Raw genomic sequence first — 25,507 nt, 5'->3', positions numbered from 1 at the left:
AATCAAATTCACATTGGCCTACTTACATGACAAAACTAAACTAAATTACATTTTTAATAAACTGTACACAGAAATCGAGCAATGTGACAAACTGTCCCATTACAATGACTGCTGTCACTCACTGCAGGTTTCAGATCTGCATTACGACACGAGCTCAGTGATGCTCCACACAAAGTTCTGCTCTCTCGCTAATGCTCTCATTAAAAACAAAGCTGTCTAAGCAGCATCATAAATCAATTATTTGCACCGCATCTATAACTCGATTAAAACGGGAGTGTTTTAGTTTTGTCGTGTTGCTCATTTGCAGTGTATTTAACATCTACGTTCAAAGCGAGCGGTGCAATATGCAATGAATCCAAAATAATCCCAAAGTGCTTTTTGCTCTTGTGCTACAGCTTCTTTTCAAGTGTCAGGTGATGTTTCTTCAGTATTCATTTTCGTGTGCCACTGCGAACAGAGCTGGAACATAAAGTAATATCTTGGCATTCAGATGGTTTAAACTTGCGCATTAGGATCAGTTGTCATTACTGATTGGACGGAGGACTAATCTAAGCAGCTCTGATTGGCCATTGCTGTTTCATTGCTCAACGGACATGTCTGTGATTGGTTAGAATACTCAACCACTGCAAAAACACATTGTAAATAGAAACCATTGACACAACAGGAGCAGACTTATATTGAACACTCGTCAGTTTTCACGATTACATAATCGAGGCAGCCGTAATTGTAATCTCGATTAGTTTGATTAATTGTGCAGCCCTACCGTGTGGCACCAACAATCATCCATGTGATTATCTAATTGGCCAATCATGTGGAAGTAGTGCATAAAATCATGCAGATACGGGTCAGGAGATGCAGTTAATGTTCACATCAACCATCAGAATGGGGAAAAAATGTGATCTCAGTGATTTGGAGCGTGGCATGATTGTTGGTGCCAGATGGGCTGGTTTGAGTATTTCTGGGATTTTCACACACAACCGTCTCTAGAATTTACTCCGAATGGTGCCAAAAACAACAAACATCCAGTGAGGGGCAGTTCTGTGGACGGAAACACTTGTTGATGAGAGAGGTCAACAGAGAATGACCAGATTGGTTAGAGCTGACAAAGTCTACAGTAACTCAGATAACCACTCTGTACAATTGTGCTGAGAAGAATATCATCTCTGAATGCTGTTCTGAGATGCGGGTTGGTGCTGTTTTGGCAGCACGAGGGGGACCTACACAATATTAGGCAGGTGCTTTTAATGTTGTGGCTGATCAGTTTATGGTGTTGATGTATTAAGTGTAATTAGCTACTGAAGTGGATTTACCGGTTATAGAGATGTCGTAAACTATCATGAGTATTTAAAGTGTTCAGGAGATGTCATAACAACAGAAGGCAGAGCGGGAGATTTTAAAACGAGTATTTCATTCATAAATACACAAGATCTTCATGCTGTGGACGTACTGATATTGTTCTGTGCTCATAAAACTCCAAGAGACAACACAAAGTCATTAAAATATCTCTGTACGACACCTCTGACCCTCTTCTCATGTCATTCACCCATCGTGTTATAGTTGAGGTAAGCAGATTTTTTGAGTGTTAAACCGGCACGGGGGGAGGGTGACACTATATTTATATACACATATATACATGTGAAAGTGTATGTTTTATTTTATATCCCGTTTTCAACAAGCTTAATCACATTTAACCCTTTAAAAAATGTAGGCTGAGAAATAAACTTTTAAAAAGTACAATTGTAATTTTCTTTAATGTTGAACTTGCATGTGTAATAATACGAGCGGTCACTGTTGAAAATTTCATATCAACTACACATTTTAACAAAAATTATTAAGTTGAAACCTAAAAATTAAGTAGAATTACATGTATAACAATTAAATGCTTGTATCATGAAAAAGTGCAGTGTGTCTGAATGTTTACCTCCATGTGTGACAGAAAAAACACCTCGTGAGCATTTTCACACTGTAAAGAGGTGCTGTACACTCACACCAACTTCTGTGCTCGCACACATAATCCATTCTGATCGACTATTCTCAGTAGCTTCAATACAAACAGGAAGTTAGATGACAAAATTCAGAAGAGCGGAGTGCGGAAAAGGGGCGGGGCTGAATAAGGTGGATACTGAGTGTCCTAAACTTAGAATGAGCTTCGTTTAAACGAGACGGCCTTCGTAAGACAAATGTAAACAGAACATGTTGTTGTTGCTATGACAACACGCATCACTCACAACCTGCACGAGCGCTCGGAGTGAGAAGTGAATCTCTGAGGTAAACTTTACAAAGTTATAATGATGAAGAAAGAAAAGAATATGGATTTTGCCGCTGTACATTTATATTTACTTTATAATAATTTATTTTACATGAAATATTATAACTATTATATATTTTTCACCCATCTACTGAGGTACTTGAGAATTAACATTACTTGCATTTGAACTTTATATTTTCTGGCAAATCAGCATCATTTTGGGTTAGGGGTAAGGGACAGGCAAAGAGGAGGCGGGAAGCAGCTGAACAGACAACAAAGTTTAATGATTAAACTCAACATAAAACAAACATAAACAAACGCAGACACACATGCAATGCGGCCGCGTGCGTCTCCCTCTCTCTCTCGAACTGGTGCCTCCGGCTCGTCTTTATCCCCCTCCCGGCTGATTAGCCCGACCCAGGGCCGGGGCCGTGTGTCCTCACGACCCGACCCCGCCCTCCTCCTCGTCACAGTCGCTAAGCAAATGGATCTTTTATGTTTTTTATACAATAAAACACAAACACAATGCATTAGCGTTACAGATGCGCAAGTGATAAAGGATACTCAATTCATCCGAACACGAGCGGGGAGGTAGAAATAATCCACTCGCTGTAAAGTTGTGTAAACGCACACAAACAGACATGCTGTACATGCACACATGTATGATGCAACACACAAGCAAACCTGCATATGCACACCGAAAAGAAACAACAAGCATTCAAATACACACTGGTTTTACTATCAAAGCTGTTTGCAAATGTGTTTTCAGTTCATTAGTATTTGGTCTTTCACACCAACAAACGTACTGTACACATGCATGCCACACACAGCTAAGAAGGTTGTAGACACACACATACACACACCTGAAGATACTACTGCAGTGTATTTGAGATAAGAAAGTCAAGTTGCATATTTAGAAATGCATTGAATCTCTTTAGCCATGTTGCTGTAATTTTGTTATTGTTCAGTCAGTATTAAAGTACTAAAAGAGCTATTAGTGTCCCATTTTTCACAGGTTTGATTGATTTTAGAAAGTAACTTCAATGTAAAGTCATTAATAATCTGATTATCTGACTGATGAAAACGATCTACTTAAAAATAAGTTGCAGTTCATGAACTCTTTGTACTGCACACATAAACCCATCAGTTTTTGAAAGTCTGCTAATAACATTATTATAGCATATTCATATACAAACAAATCCTGAGTGTATTTCTGTTCTCTTATTCTCGTCACACGCACAAGAAATCTGAATTCAATACAAATATGTAATAAAGACCTTGATGCAGTGATTTATGATATTTAATGTTATGCATCATATATTATACCTGTTTTACTTCATGTATATTATTCCAAATGTGTGTATATCACTGTACCTTGTGTTATTTTATCCAGGCATTAAATATGAATGCCTTAACTGCATCAAACATATTAATCACATGCATTGACAGCTGAATGCTTAAAGGAACAGTTCACCCAAAAATTAAAATTCTGTCATCATTTACTCACCCTCATGTCATCCCAGATGTGTATGACTTTCTTTCTTCTGCAGAACACAAATGAAGATTTTTAGAAGAAGATTTCAGCTTTGTTGCAGAGTTTAAAAAGCAGCCTTTTGAGGGGGGTCTGTGTATCTCAGTGAGTATTGACGCTGACTATCACACCTGGAGTCGTGAGTTTGAATCCAGGGTGTGCTGAGTGACTCCAGCCAGGTCTCCTAAGCAACCAAATTGGCCCAGTTGCTAGGGAGGGTAGAGTCACATGGGGTAACCTCCTCGTGGTCGCTATAATGTGGTTCTCGCCCTCGGTGGGGCGTGTGGTGAGTTGTGCATGGATCGTGGAGAATAGCACGAAGCCTCCACACACGCTACGTCTCCGCGGTAACGTGTTCAACCAGTCACGTGATAAGATGTGTGGATTGACGGTGTCAGACGTGGAGGCAACTGAGATTCGCATTGGGACTTGGCCATTCCAAACTGGGGAGAAAAAAACAAAAACCAAAGCAGCCTTTTGCTGTTTAGTAATCGTGCAAGGCCATATTGCGTTTTGCATTAATTCCATATTTGTAACGCAAGTTCATTTTCTGATCTAAACTGTAAAAAAAAAAAAACTTTTAGTCTACAGTAAAAAAAAAAATTTTATGTCTGAACTATATCTGCAGGAGTTTGAGTATACCTACAAATGATTTGAAATACAGTGAGTCCTTTGTAGATTAGGTGTTCAAAGAATGACAGGGTGTGCTGAGATCAAATCAGTAGACAGGGGGGTGTTAGGTCACTAATGGGGGGTGTTTATTAGTCATATTAATCAAATCTATTGTCAAGTTTATCTAGACTTGGAATACATCAGTTCTTCATTATACAGTTTGGTACGCATTTGTACCGCGATTTATCTGAAGTCTAATGACGCATCTGAAGGATCTGGTGCAAAATAGACAGGCGGAGTCTCAACCTCCACTAATGCACCTGTATGAATCTGTAGATCCACCTGTGTCTTATTTAGGTCAAATAAAGTAACTAACCAAAACCCCTAATGAACTGCTGTAATCACTGACTGCAGAAATCATTAAAACACACACAACAACCCTGTCTGTCTGTCTGTCTGTCTGTCTGTCTGTCAGTTCTGTCAGTTCTGTCGTGACCAGGTGCTGGGTGTGTGTGTGTGTGTGTGTGTGTGTGTGTGTGTGTGTGTGTGTTTGGTCTGATTTGGTTGCTAAATGTCTGGAGAAGTGATGTAATGCTCTTTTTGGTGACAGTCTAGTAAAAGCGTTCATAAAGTAAATAAATTGATTCTTGAAACTTCTCCAGTTTGTGTTAGTCTGTAGTAAATATAGTGTATGATGTGTCCACATTTATATAAGTATGTGTGTGTGAGAAACTGGTTGGTTTTGGCCACACCTGTGCTGCAGGTAAGAGGAGCTTTAGTGCGTCACACAGCAGAGCGCCTGTCTCACTGACTGTCTGTCTGTTTGTCTGTGTGTGTGTTCACAGCTTAAAATGATCGAGTGCGTGACCTCTGACATGTAAATGGCGTCTAAAGTGCGTGATGCAGTTCTGTGGTACCAGAAGAAGGTGAGACTCAGATTTATATTCATCTAATGATGTTTCTCTTTCTCAACTCAGATGACTTCATGTGTTTCACCTCTCTCTGTGTGTGTGTGTGTGTGTGTGTGTGTGTGTTTATAATGAAGTGATGATGATGGATTTTGAGATGAAGATCATGTGATGTCTGTGATAATCTGGAGACAGTTCAGTCTGTCGCACTGTTTTTATTTCATTCTCTGATCTGAAACTCATTTCTGCTCTTCTGGACCAAGAAAGCTTTTTAAGCTGAAGGATTTTATTTTGAGAAAGATCCAGGTGTTATTCAGAACTGATCTGATGTTTTAAATACTGAAAGTGAAATGAGTTTGAGGTTCTTCTCATAGTCTGAATTGAATGTGATGAGAGATTGTGCTGTGAAATAAAGATTATAAATGGGCACTATTGTGATCTGAAGACTGATGACACACAAACACAATCATCTGATTCACAAGCAAATAACTCTTATGAAGCACTTTTTAACCCTTAAAAAAGATTAAGAAGATTCATTTATTTGACTCGTGTCATTACTGTCATGTAAATGAATCAAGAAACATTCATTAACGCTGGTGAAAATCACTAATTACTGAATCAGTTAAAGATACACTATCACAACAGGTAATAAATGGTACTTTGAATTATTAATCAACATTATGGAATATTTTTCCAAAAATTTTATTTTGTTTGGAATTTAGTTAGGGTGAAGTACTAAAGTAAATCATGGGATGATTCAGTGGAATATATAATCTGTGTGTGTGTGTGAGATGAGTGTGATGGGTGTTACCTCACAGCCATCAGTCATGCCATCTGCTCAAAAACATCTGAACTTTATTTAGACTTTCTCACACACACACACACACACACACACACACTGTTCTGTTAGTTTCAGGCGGGACCCTCTACAGCACTGTTGAGTGTTGTGTTTCCATAGTAGCAGGAAGTTTGATGTCATTTCTTGTTGGTTTTTATTTAGAAAGAAGCTGTTTAGTGTGTGTGTGTGTGTGTGTGTGTGTGTGTGTCCGTCCTTCACTGCATTACAGGTTGATATTATGTAACTCACTGGCTGCTTTAGCAACATAGTGCAGGATCAGCCTGTATCTCACACAAACATACACATTTATGAATCATTCTACCTGTCAGGTCTGTTACGTCTTCATTTACGAAGATGCAACCAGAAAGACGGGGGAGATAAGTTCCAATTCAAAAAACAGGGATTTTCAACCATACTCGAGTAACAGATAAATCATAGTAAACAAAAACAAGAGGTGTGTGTGTTGAATGAAGCCCAGAGGGGAATGAGACTCGTCAAACACTTGAAAAGAAGCGGATTAAATAGACTGGAAAAACTGCGCACCGGTGTTCCCAATCAATCATCAGGCCAGAATTCACCTGCGGAGACATGGACACACACACACACCACACGAGAAAACACAACGCCAGCAGGTGGCAGACAGACAGGGTCATAACCAGTCTCTAAAGAGACATTTGATGAGATTTCTCACTACTGTTTTCTAACACACACACACACTGTATGAAACGAGTTGTTCACTCACTGTATGTTTAATGAGAGTGAACTTGTTAATTATTGAGTGGTTTCCATGGAGATGACATCAGTCCAGCGTCGCCATCTTCACCTTCAGTGTTCAGATGTCATCTGTCGTCCTCGCCAACAGTCACACCAATCAGCTGTGTCGCTTCTGCTTGTGGAAAACATACATGTGCGGCCGTCGCTACAGTCGTGTTTCCACACAAAACTTCATTCTGATCATCTTCATCTCGTAGTTCTTAAATGAACCGCACTGAAATGAAAACTGTTGATGTGACGATCAGTGTGGAGATGAGACCTGTCTGTCTGTCTGTCTGTCTGTCTGTCTGTCTTTAATGATGTTGTTTGTTGTGGAATTTCAGTCATTTAGATGTTACACTCTATTACCATTTTTTAGATAATCTGTACTCTCACACACACACACACCATCATCATCATCATCATCATCATCATAATGACTTCTATTGTTTTTATTTGTGATGTCTAATACTGTCTGTTTATTTATATTCAATTCTAACCCTCGATATACACATCACTTCAGATATGAGTTGATGTTGATAACCGCCTCATTCATTTGTCTGAATTGAAGTGTTTGATGAAAGGATGACACACAGTATAATGTTTATTAGAAAGGTAAATAAATTCACAGTTTGATGTATAATGTGTTTGTGTGTGTTAGATCGGTGCGTATGATCAGCAGATATGGGAGAAATCAGTAGAACAGCGCGAGATCAAGGTAACGTGTCAATCGCTTTATTTCACTCATTCTTCATTCTGTTCAAGTGTCTCTGAACTCTCCATGAAGATCATACACTTTGGTGTCCCATGACTTTATAAAAAAAGCATTAGAGACACAAAATGTAATGTTTGTGAAACTATTAGACATGTTAGATCAAGTTAACCTGGCAAAATGACAATCACAGAAATCAGGGTTTTAAACTGTATTTAAACATCCCAAATGTGAAAAAACCAAAACAATAGAGTTTCTAAAACATTTCATTTGACCTCTTTAGATATTCTGCAGGTAAAGAGACCGTTGAAAAAGAAGAAAATTACTGTCTTTAAAAGTTTCAGGCCCTATTTTGTATCCCATTTGTGGAAAGTGCTGTGAGTGTGTGTGTGTGTGTTCAGCTCTTTCTGTTTCCAGTGAAATGTTTCTCGTTCTGTCCTCCTCAACAAGCAGTTTATTAGACGGGTGAGTAGTGCAGTAGTGCAGTGTCGCTGTGTGTGGATTCTCCAGACCGTCAATCATGATTTAACAACTGGATGCTTTTGAGTAGTGTGTGTGTGTGTGTGTGTGTGTGTGTGTGTGTGTGAGCATGTTTAGGCTGTGTACACGGACACATCTCATTAGGGTTTATTATGACTGACTGTTGACTTCTGAGGTTTGATTGAATGTCACTCTAAACTAAAGACAGATATTAAAGGAATGATAATTCTGTCATCATTTACTCACTCTCATGTCATTCCAAAGCTGTATGAATTTTTTTTTCTTCTGTGAAACATCATATAGGTTTTGAATAACATGACAGTTGATTCATTCGATTCCAGTCGGACTGAAATAATAATTTGTTTTGTTTAAAATGTCACGTAAACTCTAGTCTGACTGAAATCATACTGGTGGAAAGTTAGTCTAACCGACCTAGATAATGTGATTGTAGTTTAGTTTCGTCCAGCATGTATACATGTTATTCAGACCACAGTTGGCACGTGTATTTAACACTTTCCTTTAAATATAAAAAATAACAGCGTATGTAAATGTACTGAGTGACTTACACCTACTGTTCTTTCATGTCTAATAAAGCAATAATCCATGAGAAAACATGTTACAGTGATTTTACCAGAGTCAGCGCTGCGCTTGGCCTAAAATCCCCTTAATGTTGGTCAAATCATTGTGATTCATGTAGCTTATTGCTTTTCAAAAATCACAACATCAGTAATATTATTGAAGACACTATTGTTCAATAAATAGTTCTGTTTATTAATGTTAATTTTGGAATAAAATTGGGGCCTGTGTAGCTCAGCGACTGGAGTCGCAAGTTTGAATCCAGGGTGTGCTGAGTGACTCCAGTCAGGTCTCCTAAGCAACCAAATTGGCCCGGTTGCTAGGGAGGGTAGAGTCACATGGGGTAACCTCCTTGTGGTCACTATAATGTGGTTCTCGCTCTCGGTGGGGCGTGTGGTGAGTTGTGCGTGGATGCCGCGGAGAATAGTGTGAAGCCTCCACACGCGCTATGTCTCCACGGTAACGCACTCAAGTCATGTGATAAGATGCGCGGATTGACGGTCTCGGACGCGGAGACAACTGAGATTCGTCCTCCGCCACCCGGATTGAGGCAAGGCACTACACCACCACGAGGACTTCGAGCGCATTGGGAATTGGCCATTCCAAATTGGGGAGAAAATAAAAAAAAAATGAATAATGTAATAAAAGATTGTGTGGTGAAGTAATGTGATTCATCAGTGTAACTGTCGACTGTTTCTCATGGCTTCTGTTTGTATTATTACATTTGTAAATCACTTAATAAAAGTGATAAGTGTAACTATAGAAACTTTGTACTTTAATAATGAATGTCAGATTGATTCTCGTGGTTTTGAGGGGTCATTTTTCAGATATGAAGAATATTATTGATATAAAACTGTCTGCGGTGGATTCGAGACAGGTCAAGAGGTCGATGTTTATCGATGTTTGGCTTTGAGTTTTCTGTTCAAAGAGCAGCACTGAATTAAAATCATTTCTTTATTGCAGTCTGTTCAGATACTCAGTGCTCATGATTTCAGTAGTCAAACACATGTGATGTGTAATTGTGTGTGTTAACATGCATGATTTTCAACCTCACCTCATAATAATGATCTCATATATCACACAACTGTCTGATGTGTTTCTGTCTGTCTCTCTGTAGGGTCTGAGGAACAAGCCGAAGAAGACGGGTCACGTGAAGCCCGACCTGATTGATGTGGATCTGGTCAGAGGTGAGTTGGATTTGGAACTTAAAAACTTTCAAATTAAAAATATAAATACAAAATACTGGAACTGACACATTTTCGTGATGTTTGGTTTTGTTAACACTGAACTGAAATCATCTGACAACACTGCAGCGCTAAAGAATCTACACAAATGTTTAAGCTGCACAAAGTAACACGCGTTGAGTGTCGATCGATGAATCCTTTGAGCCAGTTCTGTATAATGAATCACTTCACTGGTTTGAACTTCTTGGTATGAATCAGTCTAATGACTCTGAATCAATCAGATCAGTTCTTGACTCACTGAAGTGAACTCAATTACATCATGTTTGACCTACTCTTGTTTTATACCAGTTATTCAAATAAATAAATATTTATTAATGGTGTAGTTAATGAACTGGAACCACTAAGTAAAATCGCAACTAGAATTGTTAAATTCGCCACGATTCTTTGCAATGAGACAGAGACACCGATGACATCATCACATCACCTGACACCCTCATGCTCTATATATATTTTCTATATATTCACTTTGATTTTTATCTGTCATCAGGTTCTGCATTTGCAAAGGCGAAGCCCGAGAGTCCGTGGACGTCTCTGACCCGGAAGGGTATCGTCCGTGTGGTCCTCTTCCCGTTCTTCTTCCGCTGGTGGATTCAGGTGACGTCCAGAGGCGTTTTTTACCTGCTGCTGTCGCTCTACCTGCTGCAAGGTGAGAATCGTTCAAACATGTGATTTATTACACCAGAACAACTCTGTGTGTGTTCATATATAGAGTCTGAGAGAGAGAGAGAGAGAGAGTGTGTGTGTGTGTTTGTGTTCATATATAGAGTCTGTGAGAGAGAGAGTGTGTGTGTGTGAGAGAGTGTGTGTGTGTGTTCATATATAGAGTCTGTGAGAGAGAGAGAGAGTGTGTGTGTGTATGTGTTCATATATAGAGTCTGTGAGAGAGAGTGTGTGTGTGTGTGTGAGAGAGTGTGTGTGTGTTCATATATAGAGTCTGTGAGAGAGAGTGTGTGTGTGTGTGAGAGAGTGTGTGTGTGTTCATATATAGAGTCTGTGAGAGAGAGTGTGTGTGTGTGTGTGTGTATGTGTTCATATATAGAGTCTGTGAGAGAGAGTGTGTGTGTGTGTGTGTATGTGTTCATATATAGAGTCTGTGAGAGAGAGTGTGTGTGTGTGTGTTCATATGTAGTGTGTGAGAGAGTATGTGTGTGTGTGTGTGTGTGTGTGTGTGTGTATGTGTTCATATAGAGTCTGAGAGTGTGTGTGTGTGTGTGTGTGTGTGTGAGAGTGTGTGTGTGTGTGTTCATATATAGAGTCTGAGAGAGAGAGTGTGTGTGTGTGTGTGTGTGTGAGAGTGTGTGTGTGTGTGTGTTCATATATAGAGTCTGTGAGAGAGAGTGTGTGTGTGTGTGAGAGAGTGTGTGTGTTCATATATAGTGTGTGAGAGAGTGTGTGCATGTGTGTGTTCATATATAGTGTGTGTGAGAGTGTGAGTGTGTGTTCATATATAGTGTGTGTGAGAGTGTGAGTGTGCGTTCATATATAGTGTGTGAGAGAGTGTGTGTGTGTGTGTTCATATATAGTGAGTGTGTGTGTGTGTGTGTTCATATAGTGAGTGTACGAGTGCGTGTGCAAGTGCGAGTGTGTGTTAGAGAGAACACACCTCTGACGTGCTGATGTTATTTACATGTGGGTGTGTGTGACTGACGTGTCTTTGAAGAGATGACAGGTGCTGCTGGAAAGTTCCAGGCTGAATGATGAAGCGAGTCTCTCCTTGATTTTGATTGGACAGAAACAGAATGAAGCTTTTATTTCACTGATTGTTTTTATATGTTGGTCAGTGACCTAATCATTGTGTATGTGTGTTGCAGTGTTTGCGGCTCTGTTGTTCTTCAGTATCTCGAGTGTTCATGGTGTTCCAGTGACAGAGGTGTTTGGCTCCATCTGGCTGATGCTGCTGTTAGGAACCGTTCACTGTCAGATTGTCTCAACACACACACCCAAAACCAGCAGCAGTGGGAAGAGACGCAGGTGAGATGTGTGTGTGTGTGTGTGTGTGTGTGTGTGTGAGATGTTGTCCACTGAAATGTTGCTGGTGTTCGGTCAGGTGATCTGTGAACGTCTCTCAGAATTGACCGTGTTTCTACTAACATATCTAAGTCATTTGATTCAGAGTTTTTCTAATATCATGAGCTTTGATATAAGGGTCAGAAGTTTGTTTCATGTCAGACAGATGGTGTCAGGAGGAGCTAAATGTGTGTTGCATCAGTGAATTATAAATGCTGATGTAATCAGTTCCAGGTTTTAGGATCTGGAGCGCAGCTGATTCTTTTTCTTTAGTGGAAACGTGCGGAACGGTTCTAGATCAGCACCGGTTCTGACACCTTGTCAGTGGAAACGGAGTATTTGATGATTGTATGAATATTTTGATTTAGTCAGAGGTCTAATCCTGCAATAAATACACTAAACAGAAATCCACTGTATAATCAAAACAAGCAATGAGGATGGTTTAATCTGGATTCTTAAGACATTATCGAGACGTCAATTTTGTTTTTAGCATCAAATAATTCCATATAAATTCCATAACAATCACAAATGATCAGTTTTGTCTCTGTACATTGATTTCTAGAAACATGAATGGAAATGAAATCACTGATTCGACTGATTGTGATTCACTCTTAATCATAAATCATTTATATGTTCTGATCATCAGTTCAGCGTCTCTTTCAAGCTTTTTGCTTTTCATCTTGTCTTTGGGGAAACTCTGAACTGTCTATCACTCTGAATGTCTCTCGCTGAAGGAAGTTGAGAAAAGCGGCTCATTTGGAGATTCATAGAGAAGGCGACGGCTCTAGCACTACCGATAACACGCAGGAGGGGGCGCCGCAAGGCTCTGTGTCTGCCGGCACGCGTGGCTTCACCTCTTTCCTCAGAGATTTCTGCTGTGATCTCTTTAAAGCGGGGTGTGTATCTGTCTGTCTTTTTCTGTCACTTCCTCTGTCATCTTCATGGCTGTATCGTCTCTTTCTTTAAACATACAGCGAGTCCAAAAGACCCTGACCACACCAGTGAAAATCTCCCAATCAAAGGCTTGTTTAAACCTGGAAAGATTTAGGGATTTTCAGATATGTAAAGAAAATGGTAAATGAAGGAAATAAATATTTCAGATTGCGCACAATTTCCATGTGACTAAGTGATCATGTGAACTTTTTGTACAGATGGTCAGATTTCATGTTTCCATTGGGAATTGTGCTTTACAGGCCTAGAAAAGTCAGGGAAATGAATAAAATATAAAAAATAATGGACATTTTTTGGGGGGCCTGGGTATCTCCGCGAGTAAAGACGCTGACTATCACAGCTGGAGTCGTGAGTTTGAATCCAGGGCGTGCTGAGTGACACCAGCCAGGTCTCCTAAGCAACCAAATTGGCCCGGTTGCTAGGGAGGGTAGAGTCACATGGGGTAACCTCCTCGTGGTCACTATAATGTGGTTCTCGCTCTCAGTGGGGTGTGTGGTGAGTTGTGCGTGGATGCTGCGGAGAATAGCGTGAAGCCTCCACACGCTACATCTCTGCAGTAACGTACTCAAGTCACGTGATAAGATGCGCGGATTGACGGTCTCAGACGTGGAGGCAACTGAGATTCATCCTCCGCCACCCAGATTGAGGAGAGTCACTACGCCACCACGAGCACTTAGAGCGCATTGGGAATTGGGCATTCTACATTGGGGAGAAAATCTAAAACAAAAATGAAAATAATGGAAACATTTTTAGTGACTATGTTTTTTCTAGTAATTCTGGGCTCTAAAATATTTCACTGGCTAGATATTGCTGTTTTGAAAAAATCCTGATCCAGTGGAAAATAAATCTGACTCATCTTTGTCCAAAATTTTTATTGTAGAGAGTATTAATGTTACCAAAGCAGAGAATGTGTCGACAGAGAGAGATTTACTTTAGCACTATTTATTAAGTACAGGTGTGAATCTGTAACCTGAGAAAGTCCTTTAAGTATCCAATGATATTGAGGTCAGAGGTGTAAGACAAAAGTCCAATGAGAATATAAAGATGAAGACTAGAACAAAGGAATTTGAATGTTTGTCCGACTATGGCTACAAGGGGAATTAAAAAATATAATCTTCCAGATTTATCTATTAGATATTATATATGTTTTTCCAATTTCATCATCCACGCTAACCTACTGGAAAAGGCATAGTAACATGTTAATGAAAAAGAGCCATGAATTTATAAAAGAATGATTGTCACTGGTGCTGTCAGACTTCTGAACTGTAAATGCTGTTCATGCTGAAGGTTTGTGTTTGATTTTACTCAGATGTTCTCATTGGTTTGGTTTTTTTTCATTAGAAAAAGGGATTTCGTTGCCACTTTATTTCATTTGCTTCATGTTTCAAATTCTGCATAATTTAATTGTGTAACGTTAGTATTTTCTAAACAAAACCTGGACTTACAGCTGATTTTATGGCACTTGCTGGAACAAAAGCTTTACATCCTGTAGTAGCAGTCGCTGTTTTTCCAGCAGGTCTAAAAAGTCGAAGCTGTCAATGGATAAATTTACAGAGACGGATAACGGTTACGTGTCTCTGGATGGTCGAGTCACCAGCAAAAGCAGCGAGGAGTGTTTACAGCTGCACGAACCGCACTGCGACCTGCTGCGACCCAATGACACATGCTGGAACCTGCGGCACACCAGAAACAACCTGAAACTGCCCCCTACAGGACAGGTATCAGAACACACTCAGGGAATCACAAGCTATTTAACAATCCTGGTTCCATTTATGATTCTTTTTGTACTTTTCAAGAAGCTCTTTCCAACAAGTAATCCTAACTTTATACTAAACAAAAACAATACTTTTACAATACTGACATTCTTATTGTTACATATTGGCACCCTTGGTAAATATGAGCAAAGAAGGCTGTGAAAAAAAATCTGCATCATTTATCCTTTAAAACTTTCATTAAAAAATATCTAACCTTTAATTGAAGTAAAACAATTGAAACATGGGCATTATTAAATAAATATTTTTTCTCCAAAACGCGTTGGCCATAATTATTGGCACTCTTGTATTCAGTACTTTGTGCAACCTCCCTTTGCCAAGATAACGGCTCTGAGTCTTCTCCTATAATGCATAATGATGTTGGAGAACACATGGCAAGGGATCTCCGATCATTCCTCCATACAGAATCTCTCCAGATCCTTCAAATTCAGAGGTGCACGCTGGTGGACTCTCCTCTTCAGTTCACCCAACAGGTGTTCTATGGGGTTCAGGTCAGGGGACTGGGTTGGCCATGGCAGAACCTTGATTTTGTGGTCAGTGAACCATTTTTGTGTTGATTTTGATGTTTGTTTTGGATCATTGTCCTGTTGGAAGATCCAACCAGGGCCCATTGTATGCTTCATTGAGGCAGTCAGGTTTTGATTTTTTATCTGTTGGTATATGATAGAGTCCATGATGCCATGTATCCGAACAAGATGTCCAGGACCTCTGGCAGAAAAACAGCCCCACAACATTAAAGACCGTGGGCATTGGGTGGTACTTCATATTTCTGTGCACCATACCCATCTCTGGTGTTTGCTGTTTCATCTGACCATAGAGCCCGGTCGCATTTGAAGTTCCAGTAGTGTCTGGCAAACTGAAGATGCTTGAGTTTGTTGTTGGATGAGAGCAGAGGCTTTTTTCTTGAAACCCTCCCAAACAGCTTGTGGTGATGTAGGTGACGTCTGATTGTAGTTTTGGAGACATTCTGACCCCAAGACCCAACTAATTTCTGCAATTCTCCAGCTGTGATCCTTGGAGATTCTTTGGCCACTTGAACTATCCTCCTTACCGTATGTGGAGACAATATAGACACACGTCCTCTTCCAGGCCGATTCTTAAGATCTCCAGTTGATTGGCACTTCTTAATTATTGCCCTGATGGTGGAAATGGGCATTTTCAATGCTTTGGATATTTTCTTATAGCCACTTCCCATTTTGTGAACCTCAACAACCTTTTGCCGCACATCAGAACTATATTCTTTAGTCTAACCCACTGTGATTGATTAAGGGAATTTGGCGTGTTTGTTCCTCATATTTATACCCCTGTGAAACAGGAAGTCATGGATGAACAATTTCATGTTCCTAGTCACCCAGGTGCACTAAAACATTTAAAATATGAATGGGAATATACTTCAGATATATTTTACTCATTAGAATTTCTAGGGGTGCCAATAATTGTGGCCAACGTGTTTTGGAGAAAAATATTTATTTAATAATGAGAGATTTCCTCTCTTTCAGTTGTTTTATTCAGTTAAAGGTTAGATTTCTGTGAATATTTTGAAGGAAAGACCAAAAGGATAAACAATAAAGACATATATTTTTCACAGCCGCCTTTGCTCATATTTATCAAGGGTGCCAATATTTTTGGCCACCACTGTAACTGAAGTGTCATTTTACAACAAAACTCTAAGTGAATGTGTATATTTAGTAATTAAACTGATGACTCGTATGTGAGTCTTTTCAACTGATTCATTAGAGTCATTGACCCTGTTTACACCTGGTATTAAGATCTAGTCTAGTCCGATCACATCGATATCTCTTAAATGGTCGCTTAAATGAGTCTCCGGTGACCACTTGTGTTCAGATTTGGAGGGGAGGGTCTCTGATTTCATGACGACACATTAATCACTGTCAATGTGCTACTGCATGATAATATACCACAAAAATATCAGAAATGACACAGAAAGCTGCACGCTTTTTCTCCCCGATGCAGATTAAATTTAAGCACAAACGCAACATTTCGAGCTGATTTGTTATTTTTATATTAACTGAGCTTCAGATGTGTGTGCTTCTCATCTGTCACTTCATGTTGATATCAGACACACTGAAAAAGATCCATGAAGTTCTCAAGCAAAGTTTTTCTTCTAATATAGAATAGAATAAAATATTGCAAAAAAATTCTATAAGAACAAGGGTGACATACAAAAAGTGTGTAGATCACAAAATGTTTTAGACCCCGTTTACACTTCTATTTAATGCTGACCACTTGTAATCAGATTACCTGAAACAGATCTTAATATCAGGTGTAAATAAGGTCATTTGTTTACAGACTACACTGATCATGTTGTGTGTTTGTTGTTGCATGTCTCCAGGAAAGACATTGTGATATGAAGATGTGACCCAATATAAAGCCATCAGTGCTCTCGCACAGGAAATGCTGTCGGAGTATTTTAGTACAGTGTTCCGTTATCAGAAGAACTGTTAATCTTAACATCATAAATTATTCAGTTCCAGTATTTTTTTTTAAAGAGGCCCTATTATGCTTTTTGGGATTTTACCTTTCCTTTAGTGTGTAATATAGCTGTTTGTGCATGTAAAAGGTCTACAAAGTTACAAAGCACAAAGTCCACGCCAAAGGGAGTTACTCTCTCTCACAGAAAACACCGCTCCAGAACTGTCTGAAACGTCTGTGTGCAGTCCAGACATTACTTCCGTGACATAGCTACATCACTATGTAACATTTGCATAATGCCCGCCTAAGGGCTACTTTAAGCTGAAACTCGGTTTTGGTAAGGGCCGTTACATTTCCGACACACGCTCTAAGCGGCTGACCAATCACAACAGACTGGGCCAGCTGACCAATCAGAGCAGACTGGGCTTTTCGGATAGGGGGGCTTTAAAGAGACGGGAGCTACAACAGAGCGTTTCAGAAAGAGGGTGAAAAGAGGTGCTGCAGCAATATAATAAATAATGTGTTTTTTGAACATTAAAGCTTGTAAACCAATTCTAGTAGACCCCAAAATAAAATTATGAACCTGTAAATGAACATAATATAGGCTCTTTAAAGAATAATTTATAATTTTATTTATTTATCATACATTATACATTTTGCACATGTACAGTGAAATTCTTTTTTTCACATATCCCAGCTAAGCTGGGGTCAGAGTGCAGGGTCAGCCATGATACGGCGCCCCTGGAGCAGATAGGGTCAAGGGCCTTGCTCAAGGGCCCAACAGTGGCATCTTGGCGGTTAGGGTTAGTTCTTGATTCTCTACACACACACATACAGAGTGACTGAAGTGTTTTTGTTGCGTAGTGTCTGTCAGAGTCTGCGGTTCCTCGTGGTGTGGAGAACATTTCAGATGAAGCATCCAGTGAAGAAGATCCAGACAACTACAGATCCCTCCGCAGCAAGACCAGCGACTGCACACTGCGCAACAGAAAAGCCCACCATTACAAAAAACACAATTACACAGCTGAGGTAAACATGCACACACATTTCATAGACTTACATTGATTTCATAGCAGGATGATGATATTTTCTATCCACCAAAGATGTACACATCAGTGTGATTGTAAAAACACACACTCAGTTCTGCTTTATTTCTCTTGTTTGTTTCAGGAGACGCTCAAGTCTGGCACCAGCTGCAGCTCTCGCTGTTCCAGCTCACGGACGCAGGATTCAGAGAGCGCACGTCACGAGTCTGAGACTGAAGACGTGTTGTGGGAAGATTTCCTGCACTGCGCCGAGTGTCGCTCGTCCTGCACCAGTGAGACGGACCCGGACGGATCGGCCGTCTGTTCCTCGTCCAAGAAAGAGTTCAGAGACGATCCGTTTCATCAGGTGTGTTGAACACACAATACGACCTGTAAACACAAAACATCACAGTAGTTCATTTGATCGCTCAATTTGACATAGAATTGACATGTCAACTGCACTGGTTATTTCATTTTATTGTGTTTAAAGAAAAGGTCATATTTTCATATTTTGGCTTAACAATAAAGAGTTTGTCCATAATCGTAAAAAAACTATTCAAATTGTGTTTTCATTTCTTAGTAATATAGAGTAAAACGTGGAAATTGTCCTACAATTCACAAATTCTGTATCAGAATCAACAATGTGTATATGAATTTACACTTTACGGGGGAAAAATATAAAAATAACTACAATGTTGTCAAGTATTGAGTGCTGTGGAGTGACTCAAATCCATTTTTTAATTAAGATTTTTCTAGTTGATCTTATTGATTATTGATTGCTCTATTAAATACAGAAGTTGACATGCTTGTGTTTTGTTGTAGTAAATGTGTTGAACTTCATGGAAAGATATTAATGTGTCTCTCTGCGGGTCATAAGGGTCACGCGCCGTGGCTGCACAGTTCAAACCCGGGACTGGAGCGAGTCAGTGCCATCGTGTGGGAAGGAAACGAGTGTAAAAAAGCTGACATGTCTGTGCTGGAGATCAGTGGAATGATCATGAACAGAGTGAGTCTGAATCAAATAAACTCATTAGATGGCGCTTCAAGTATGCTCTCTGTGACATCACTTCCTGTGTTTGGCAGGTGAATCTGTACACTCCGGGGATCGGCTATCAGATCTTTGGGAATCTGGTGTCTGTGGCTCTGGGTTTGACTCCATTTGCATTCAGATTGTTCCAATATAAAGATGCAGAGCATCTGTCGTCACTGTCGGCCGTTGAGGTCATGTCCATCGCCTTCGGCTTCTCGGGTGACGTCCTGGTGATCGTCATGGTGACCGTGAGCTGTGTGGTGCGTGTGTGTCTCATCTGGCTATTCTTCTTCCTCCTCAGTGTTGCAGAGAGAACATACAAGCAGGTGAGCAGTTCACAAGAGTCCTTCATTAAACATTCAATACAACTGAACATTTGTGACAATGTCCATTACAACAGAAAACTTTTTGGACTCATCCCTCTCTTTGTAAAACTATTCAGGTGCAAGGTACATTTACATTTATTCATTTGGCAGACGATTTTATCCAAAGTTACATATATATATATATATATATATATATATATATATATATATATATACATACATACAGTATATTATTTTTATTTTTTTATGAATGCATGGTCAACTGCTCATGGAAAAGATGTGTTTTTAGCCGTTTGTTTGAAGACAGAAAGTGAGTCTGCTTCACGGATGGAGTTGGGAAGGTCATTCTACCAACAAGGTACAGTGAAACCGAAAGTCCGGGAAAGTGATTTGGTGCCTCTTTGTGTTGGTACAACAAGATGCCACTCATTAGCTGACCGCAGGCTTCTGGTGGGGATGTAGCTCAGCAGAAATGATTTTAGGTATGCTGGAGCAGACCCAGTGACTGTTCTGTATGCCAGCATCAGAGCCTTGAACTTGATACGTACATCAACTGGAAGCCAGTGAAGAGACACAAGGAGTGGTGTAACATGCTCTCTTTGGTTCATTAAAGACCAGACGTGCTGCTGCATTCTGGATCATTTGCAGGGGTCTAATTGCACATGCAGGGAGGCCTGCAATGAGAGCGTTACAGTAGTCCAGTCTAGTTAGGACAAGTGACTGAACAAGCAGATGTGTGAGATGTTCAGAGAGGAAGGGTCTTATCTTCCTGATATTGTAGAGTGTAAATCTACATGATCGGGGTGTCTTTGTGATGTGGTCTGTGAAACTGAGTTGGTTGTCGACCCCTAGATATCTGACTGTTTTTGAAGGTGTTATTATAGATGAGCCCAGCTGGACGGTGATGTTGTGCTCAACAGCAGGGTTGTCTGGAAAGACAAGGAGCTCAGTTTTCGTAAGGTTGAGTTGCAGGTGGAGTTCCTTCATCCAGGCAGAGATGTTTGCCAAACAGGCCGAGATTTGAGCAGTCACTGTATTGTCTTCGGGCTAGAAAGGCAAGTAGAGCTGTGTGTCATTGGCGTAGCAGTGATAAGAGAACCTATGTGCTTGAATGATGGGTCCCAGTGATGTTGTGTATATAAAGAGAAGTGGCCCAAGCACTGAGCCCTGCGGTACCCCAGAAAGTAGCTGATGTGACTTGGACACCTCCACGCTACCTTGAAAGACCTACCTGTCATACGTGTGGCCTAGAGGAGAGAGGACAGATGCTGTCTAGACAGGTTGTTAAAGTAGAGCCTAGTGTGTCTGTGGCAGTATTTACATCAAGGGTGGAAAATAATTTTGTGTGGGAAGAGAGACAGCAGTGGAAAGGCGTGAGGGTGAAAGAGAACGGAGGTTACGGCGAAAGGAAACCAAAGGCGGAGTCTGTTTTAATATAGATGATCAGAGACATGTAAAGGAGTAACAAGAATATTCATGTTGGTACAGTTACGTGTAAAAAGGAGGTCCAGCTGGTTGCCCAATCTGTGAGTTGCGGGTGTGCGTAGTCTTTCCAAGTCAAATGAGGCCAGAAGAGCATAAAGTTCAGTGGCCTGGGGCTTGTCTTGGTAGATGTTGAAATCTCCAAGATCCACTTGTGGCCTTCCATCCTCAGGGAAGGAGGACAGCAGGACATCCAGCTCCTCGAGAAAGTTTGCCAGCTGACCTGGAGGGGGATATATAACAATGACATGGATTTTTGTTGGTTGCATTGTAGTGATAGCGTAGAATTCAAATGAATTGTTGTTACATAGTGAGGAGTATGGTGAAAATGTCCAGTTGTTTGGAATGAGCAAACCTGTTCCCCCATCCCTACTGGTGTGTCGAGGGGTGTGAGAGAAGTTTTTGGAGAGGACAGAGGGTATTGCTTTATCCTCTGGTCGTATCCACATTTCTGTCAGTGCCAGGATGCTGAGGGCAATTAAAGGTAATACAAGTGCACAGTTTCAAGACATTTAAAACATTATATGAGAAAAGTGTGATAGAATCGCTCACTAACCTCGTCTGTGTAAAGATATAAACAATATTTCCTTTCTTGACCATTTTAAGCCATTAATACTGTATAAAGCGATGTGATGTAACTATTAGCAAACAGGAATGACATCAGGAACACATTAGCAGAGGTTCATCTGCCTGGAGAAGTAGTCTCACCTCAAATTGACAAAGTTGACACTTAACGGTTTAATTATTCTCTCAAATCATTCTTTTTCATGCAAGTGCTGGCAGGACAAGTTGAGGGACGAGTATAAATTATTTTCTGTGGTAATCAACATTATAATCCTGTATATAATTCTGTCGAGTGCTTTAGTTTTATGAAAGGGCGCAGACCTCTGTAACGTGTGTCTGATAACGGTGTTTTAGCGGCTGCTGTTTGCGAAGCTGTTCGGTCACTTGACGTCGGCGCGGAGAGCCAGAAAATCTGAAGTGCCTCATTTCCGTCTGAAGAAGGTGCAGAATATAAAGATGTGGCTGTCGCTGCGTTCTTACCTGAAGGTACAAAATCTTCTGCATTTCTGTGATTGTGTATCTGCAGCAATACTGACATGATTTCTAATATGAACCGTGTGTGTGTGTGTGTGTGTGTGTGTGTGTGTGTGTGTGTGTGTGTGTGTGTGTGTGTGTGTGTGTGTGTGTGTGTAGCGACGGGGTCCTCAGCGGTCAGTGGACGTGATCGTGTCCTCTGCGTTTCTTCTGACTCTGTCTGTGGTGTTTATCTGCTGCGCTCAGGTCAGTTACTGTATTTGATGTGTTTACCGTGATCTCAAGTGTTTGTTCACTAAAGTCACATTTAAAATGTCACTGAATTACATATGAAATATGAAAGAAAATGTGATGTACATCTCAAATGCTGCTGGATCTTTTCTCAGAACTAACTTTTTTTAGTCCTTTTCTGAGTGATTTTTGCTCAAATGTGTTGCTGGAGAAGTGTGCTTGTGCTTCAATATATGTCACTTGCTTTGATGTTTTGTTATCTAACACAGTGACAGACATTTTTAAATGACAAAGTGAATAAATACATTTTGGGCTCACTGTGGATGTCTTCTCATGTTTTACTGTGTTATTGACGTGTCCACGTGTAGTTTTACAGCGTGTGTTTCTGCTGCAGTTGCTGCACGTTCACGAGACGTTTCTGGAGTTTCATTATAATTGGGAGCTGATGATCTGGTGCGCATCGCTGTCGCTCTATCTGCTGCGATTCGTTACACTCGGATCCGAGACCAGCAAGAAATACAGCAACACCTCCATATTACTCACAGAACAGGTACACACACACACACGTGCCCACACAGACACACACTCGCACTCTCGTGCACACACACACAGACACGCACACGCTTTGGTCTGTGATATGTTATCGAGGACGTCTCTTAGATAAAACGTTTTTTATAAAAGGTGATGCTGTTTGATCCATATCTCATACAAACCTGTTAATAAGCAAAACATGTTTTGGTTGATTTGAGTGTTTTTAAGTAGCGGAGTGGTGAAAATGCCTTTAAGTTGTTTTTTGACATGATTTACTATATTGAACTTGGCAAGGACACAAGAAACAACATCTTCTATAAACACTTGCAACAGTTGATATTGAACAGTAGTTAAACAGTTCGTCCTTCAGATTGAACATCGGTAAACACTCACGAGCTTCACTTTCAATCCACTGAACTGATATTGAAGATGTTTAAGAGACTGTGATCACTTTTACAGCAGATCCTCATCTTTATCCTCAATCTTAATATTAATCTCATGTGTTTATTTCATTCAGATTAATTTGTACTTGAAAATGGAGAAGAAACCAAATAAGAAAGAAGAGCTGACACTCGTCAACAACGTTCTCAAACTGGCCACTAAATTATTAAAGGTGCCCAAATAACACACACACACACACACACACACACACACACACACACACCGTCCTGTGCACTTGGCAATGAACTCTGTCAGGGGTCGTAACCTCAGACAAACAGTGATTCTTTTTTTCATTTAGACACGTGAAGCGGCTGCTGATGCTGATTGTGTTTGTTTCAGGAGTTGGACGCTCCGTTTCGTTTGTACGGTCTGACGATGAACCCTCTGCTGTATAACATCACTCAGGTGGTGATTCTCTCAGCTGTGTCAGGGGTCATCAGTGACCTGTTGGGCTTCAACCTGAAGGTCAGGGGTCATCTCAGTGTAATGCCTTAATGCTCTTTCACACAACACACTGATCTACTGTGTGTGTTCATGTGACGCTTGTCGTTCACTGTCTGCGTTTCTTTCCCTCACAGCTGTGGAAGATTAAATCATGACATCAGTCTGCAGATTTCAGCTTCATGAAGTGACGATGTTTGCCCTCATCAGGGACCTGCTGACAATGAATTCTGACCATGTTTATGAGGACATATCGGAGTGCTTACGTTACGTTTCACTTGTGCAATTCACTTATTTATTTGACCCTTTCAGTGTTTTTATTCTCAAGTGTTTGTTTTAGCTGTTACAATTGTTTTTAGTATTTTGGCTCTGGATGTGACGTTCTCATAGGAAAGAGACTCCAGCGCTGTGACGGTCAACATTCACCCATTTACACACGTGTGTTTGATTTATTTACAGTTGCAGCAGATATTTAAGATCATCTGCACATTGAGAGTGATTCAATGAAACCAAAAGATCAAAGAGAAAATGAAACTGACACACACACACACACACACACACACACACAGCTGGAATTATCTAAAGATAGAATAACTGACATTCACGACGAGATTGTTTGAGATTTTCGGCAATAACTGTCAGTGAGTTTCTGCTTCAAACGAATGCATCTGTCGATGATTTTGGTGCTTCAGATGTCTTCTGTAACCGACACACACTCCATGGGTCTGTTTAAATGAGTGTGTGTGTTTTCTCAGTAATGTCCCGCTGCAGTAGGAACACATCAGATTTATGTGCACTTTAAACCAGAAAATGTTACATGTTTCACTGTCAAAAGCGTCTCAATATTTTATGTATAATGTGGACAGTCAGCAATACGACCAAAGTGTTATGTTTTGTGTTTTTTCTGGAAATGAATGTATTTGGCAGAGACTTGTTAAACTTTGGTTCGTAAAGGGGACTGACAGAGTTACTTTCTAGTGTGTGTGTGTGATTTGTTGCTGTTTTTTCTGTTTGGTTTTAATTCAAATAGACACTTGCATTTCTGTGTTTATGGAGGGAGAATGTTACAAAAAACACTATTTGAGGAAAAAGAGAAATGTTGCAAAAGCTGAATGTCTCATTTACTTTAGAGAGAATATTGTTTTCTGTTGAACTGGTCTGTTTTAGTTTCTGAAGAGTTTTGTTTGAAAATATCTGAAGTTTTTTGGCATGCTTTAATTTCTTAATTTCCGCGAACAGAATGAAGGTTTGACCAGATGACACACGACTCTTGTGCTGTTTCATACTCTGTTACTGTAGAAAATAAATAAATCTCTCATGACAACAATGTGTGCCGCTCTCAAACTCTCACATTTGGACTTGTGTAGCTCAAACCGCAGAAGTTTGTGTGGTAGGGGGTTATTGCTACTTTAAATGTCTTCTGTGCAAAAATTAAAGCCATGTAATGCTATTTTTGGAAGACAGCTAAAGATTTTCTAGCCAAAATGGAGTCCAAATGATTAAACAATAACAGGAAGTGTTTAACTCAAACTATAGCTAATATTTAGGGTGTTCTCATACTCCCTAAATTAACCCTTTAAGCTCTGAAGGTGTTTTTAAAGATTTCCTGTTTCAGTGGCATACCCAAAATTAAAGGCTTATACATTTTTTTTTTTTTCTTTTTTTTTTTTAAAGGGTCATGTTTGGTATTATTGTAAAGAAAACTTTTCACATTTTTTAATGATATAGATTGATGCATTCTAAGACTCGGCCTAAGAAACTGCTGAAAAATCACAAACATTGAGCCAAAAAAAATAACTTTATGACGTTTATATACACTGGCGGTCAAAAGTTTGGAATAATGTTCAGATTTTGCTGTTTCGGAGGGAAATTGGTACTTTAATTCTCCAAAGTGGCA

The 25,507-nt window shown here is 40.0% G+C and overlaps 1 protein-coding gene across 4 annotated transcripts in view; it reads left to right on the top strand.

The window, feature by feature from the left end:
- The window catches only part of LOC127435178 (protein PHTF2-like), a 29,038-nt gene extending 4,101 nt beyond the window's left edge, over positions 1-24,937 (top strand). Inside the window, exons 2-18 of one of the 4 annotated variants that reach the window (XM_051688433.1) lie at positions 5,237-5,317; positions 7,552-7,608; positions 9,776-9,845; positions 10,390-10,548; positions 11,714-11,873; positions 12,644-12,805; positions 14,377-14,578; positions 17,930-18,094; positions 18,236-18,457; positions 18,968-19,096; positions 19,174-19,446; positions 21,847-21,978; positions 22,126-22,212; positions 22,592-22,747; positions 23,246-23,341; positions 23,509-23,634; positions 23,748-24,937. In XM_051688433.1, the coding sequence (XP_051544393.1) occupies positions 5,273-5,317; positions 7,552-7,608; positions 9,776-9,845; positions 10,390-10,548; positions 11,714-11,873; positions 12,644-12,805; positions 14,377-14,578; positions 17,930-18,094; positions 18,236-18,457; positions 18,968-19,096; positions 19,174-19,446; positions 21,847-21,978; positions 22,126-22,212; positions 22,592-22,747; positions 23,246-23,341; positions 23,509-23,634; positions 23,748-23,768 (2,262 nt within the window). In that variant the 5' untranslated portion in view covers positions 5,237-5,272 and the 3' untranslated portion in view covers positions 23,769-24,937. Of the gene's footprint in view, positions 1-5,236; positions 5,318-7,551; positions 7,609-9,775; positions 9,846-10,389; positions 10,549-11,713; positions 11,874-12,643; positions 12,806-14,373; positions 14,579-17,929; positions 18,095-18,235; positions 18,458-18,967; positions 19,097-19,173; positions 19,447-21,846; positions 21,979-22,125; positions 22,213-22,591; positions 22,748-23,245; positions 23,342-23,508; positions 23,635-23,747 lie in introns of all 4 variants that reach the window. The other 3 variants (XM_051688432.1, XM_051688435.1, XM_051688434.1) reach the window with 3 other exon arrangements.
- Positions 24,938-25,507: the final 570 nt, after the last annotated feature.

Source organism: Myxocyprinus asiaticus, chromosome 45 (genome assembly GCF_019703515.2).
Source record: "Myxocyprinus asiaticus isolate MX2 ecotype Aquarium Trade chromosome 45, UBuf_Myxa_2, whole genome shotgun sequence".
In the NCBI taxonomy this organism is placed as follows: Eukaryota; Metazoa; Chordata; class Actinopteri; order Cypriniformes; family Catostomidae; genus Myxocyprinus; species Myxocyprinus asiaticus.
The sequence above is the reverse complement of the archived record's forward strand: the minus strand, read 5'-3'. Positions and strand labels throughout refer to the sequence as shown.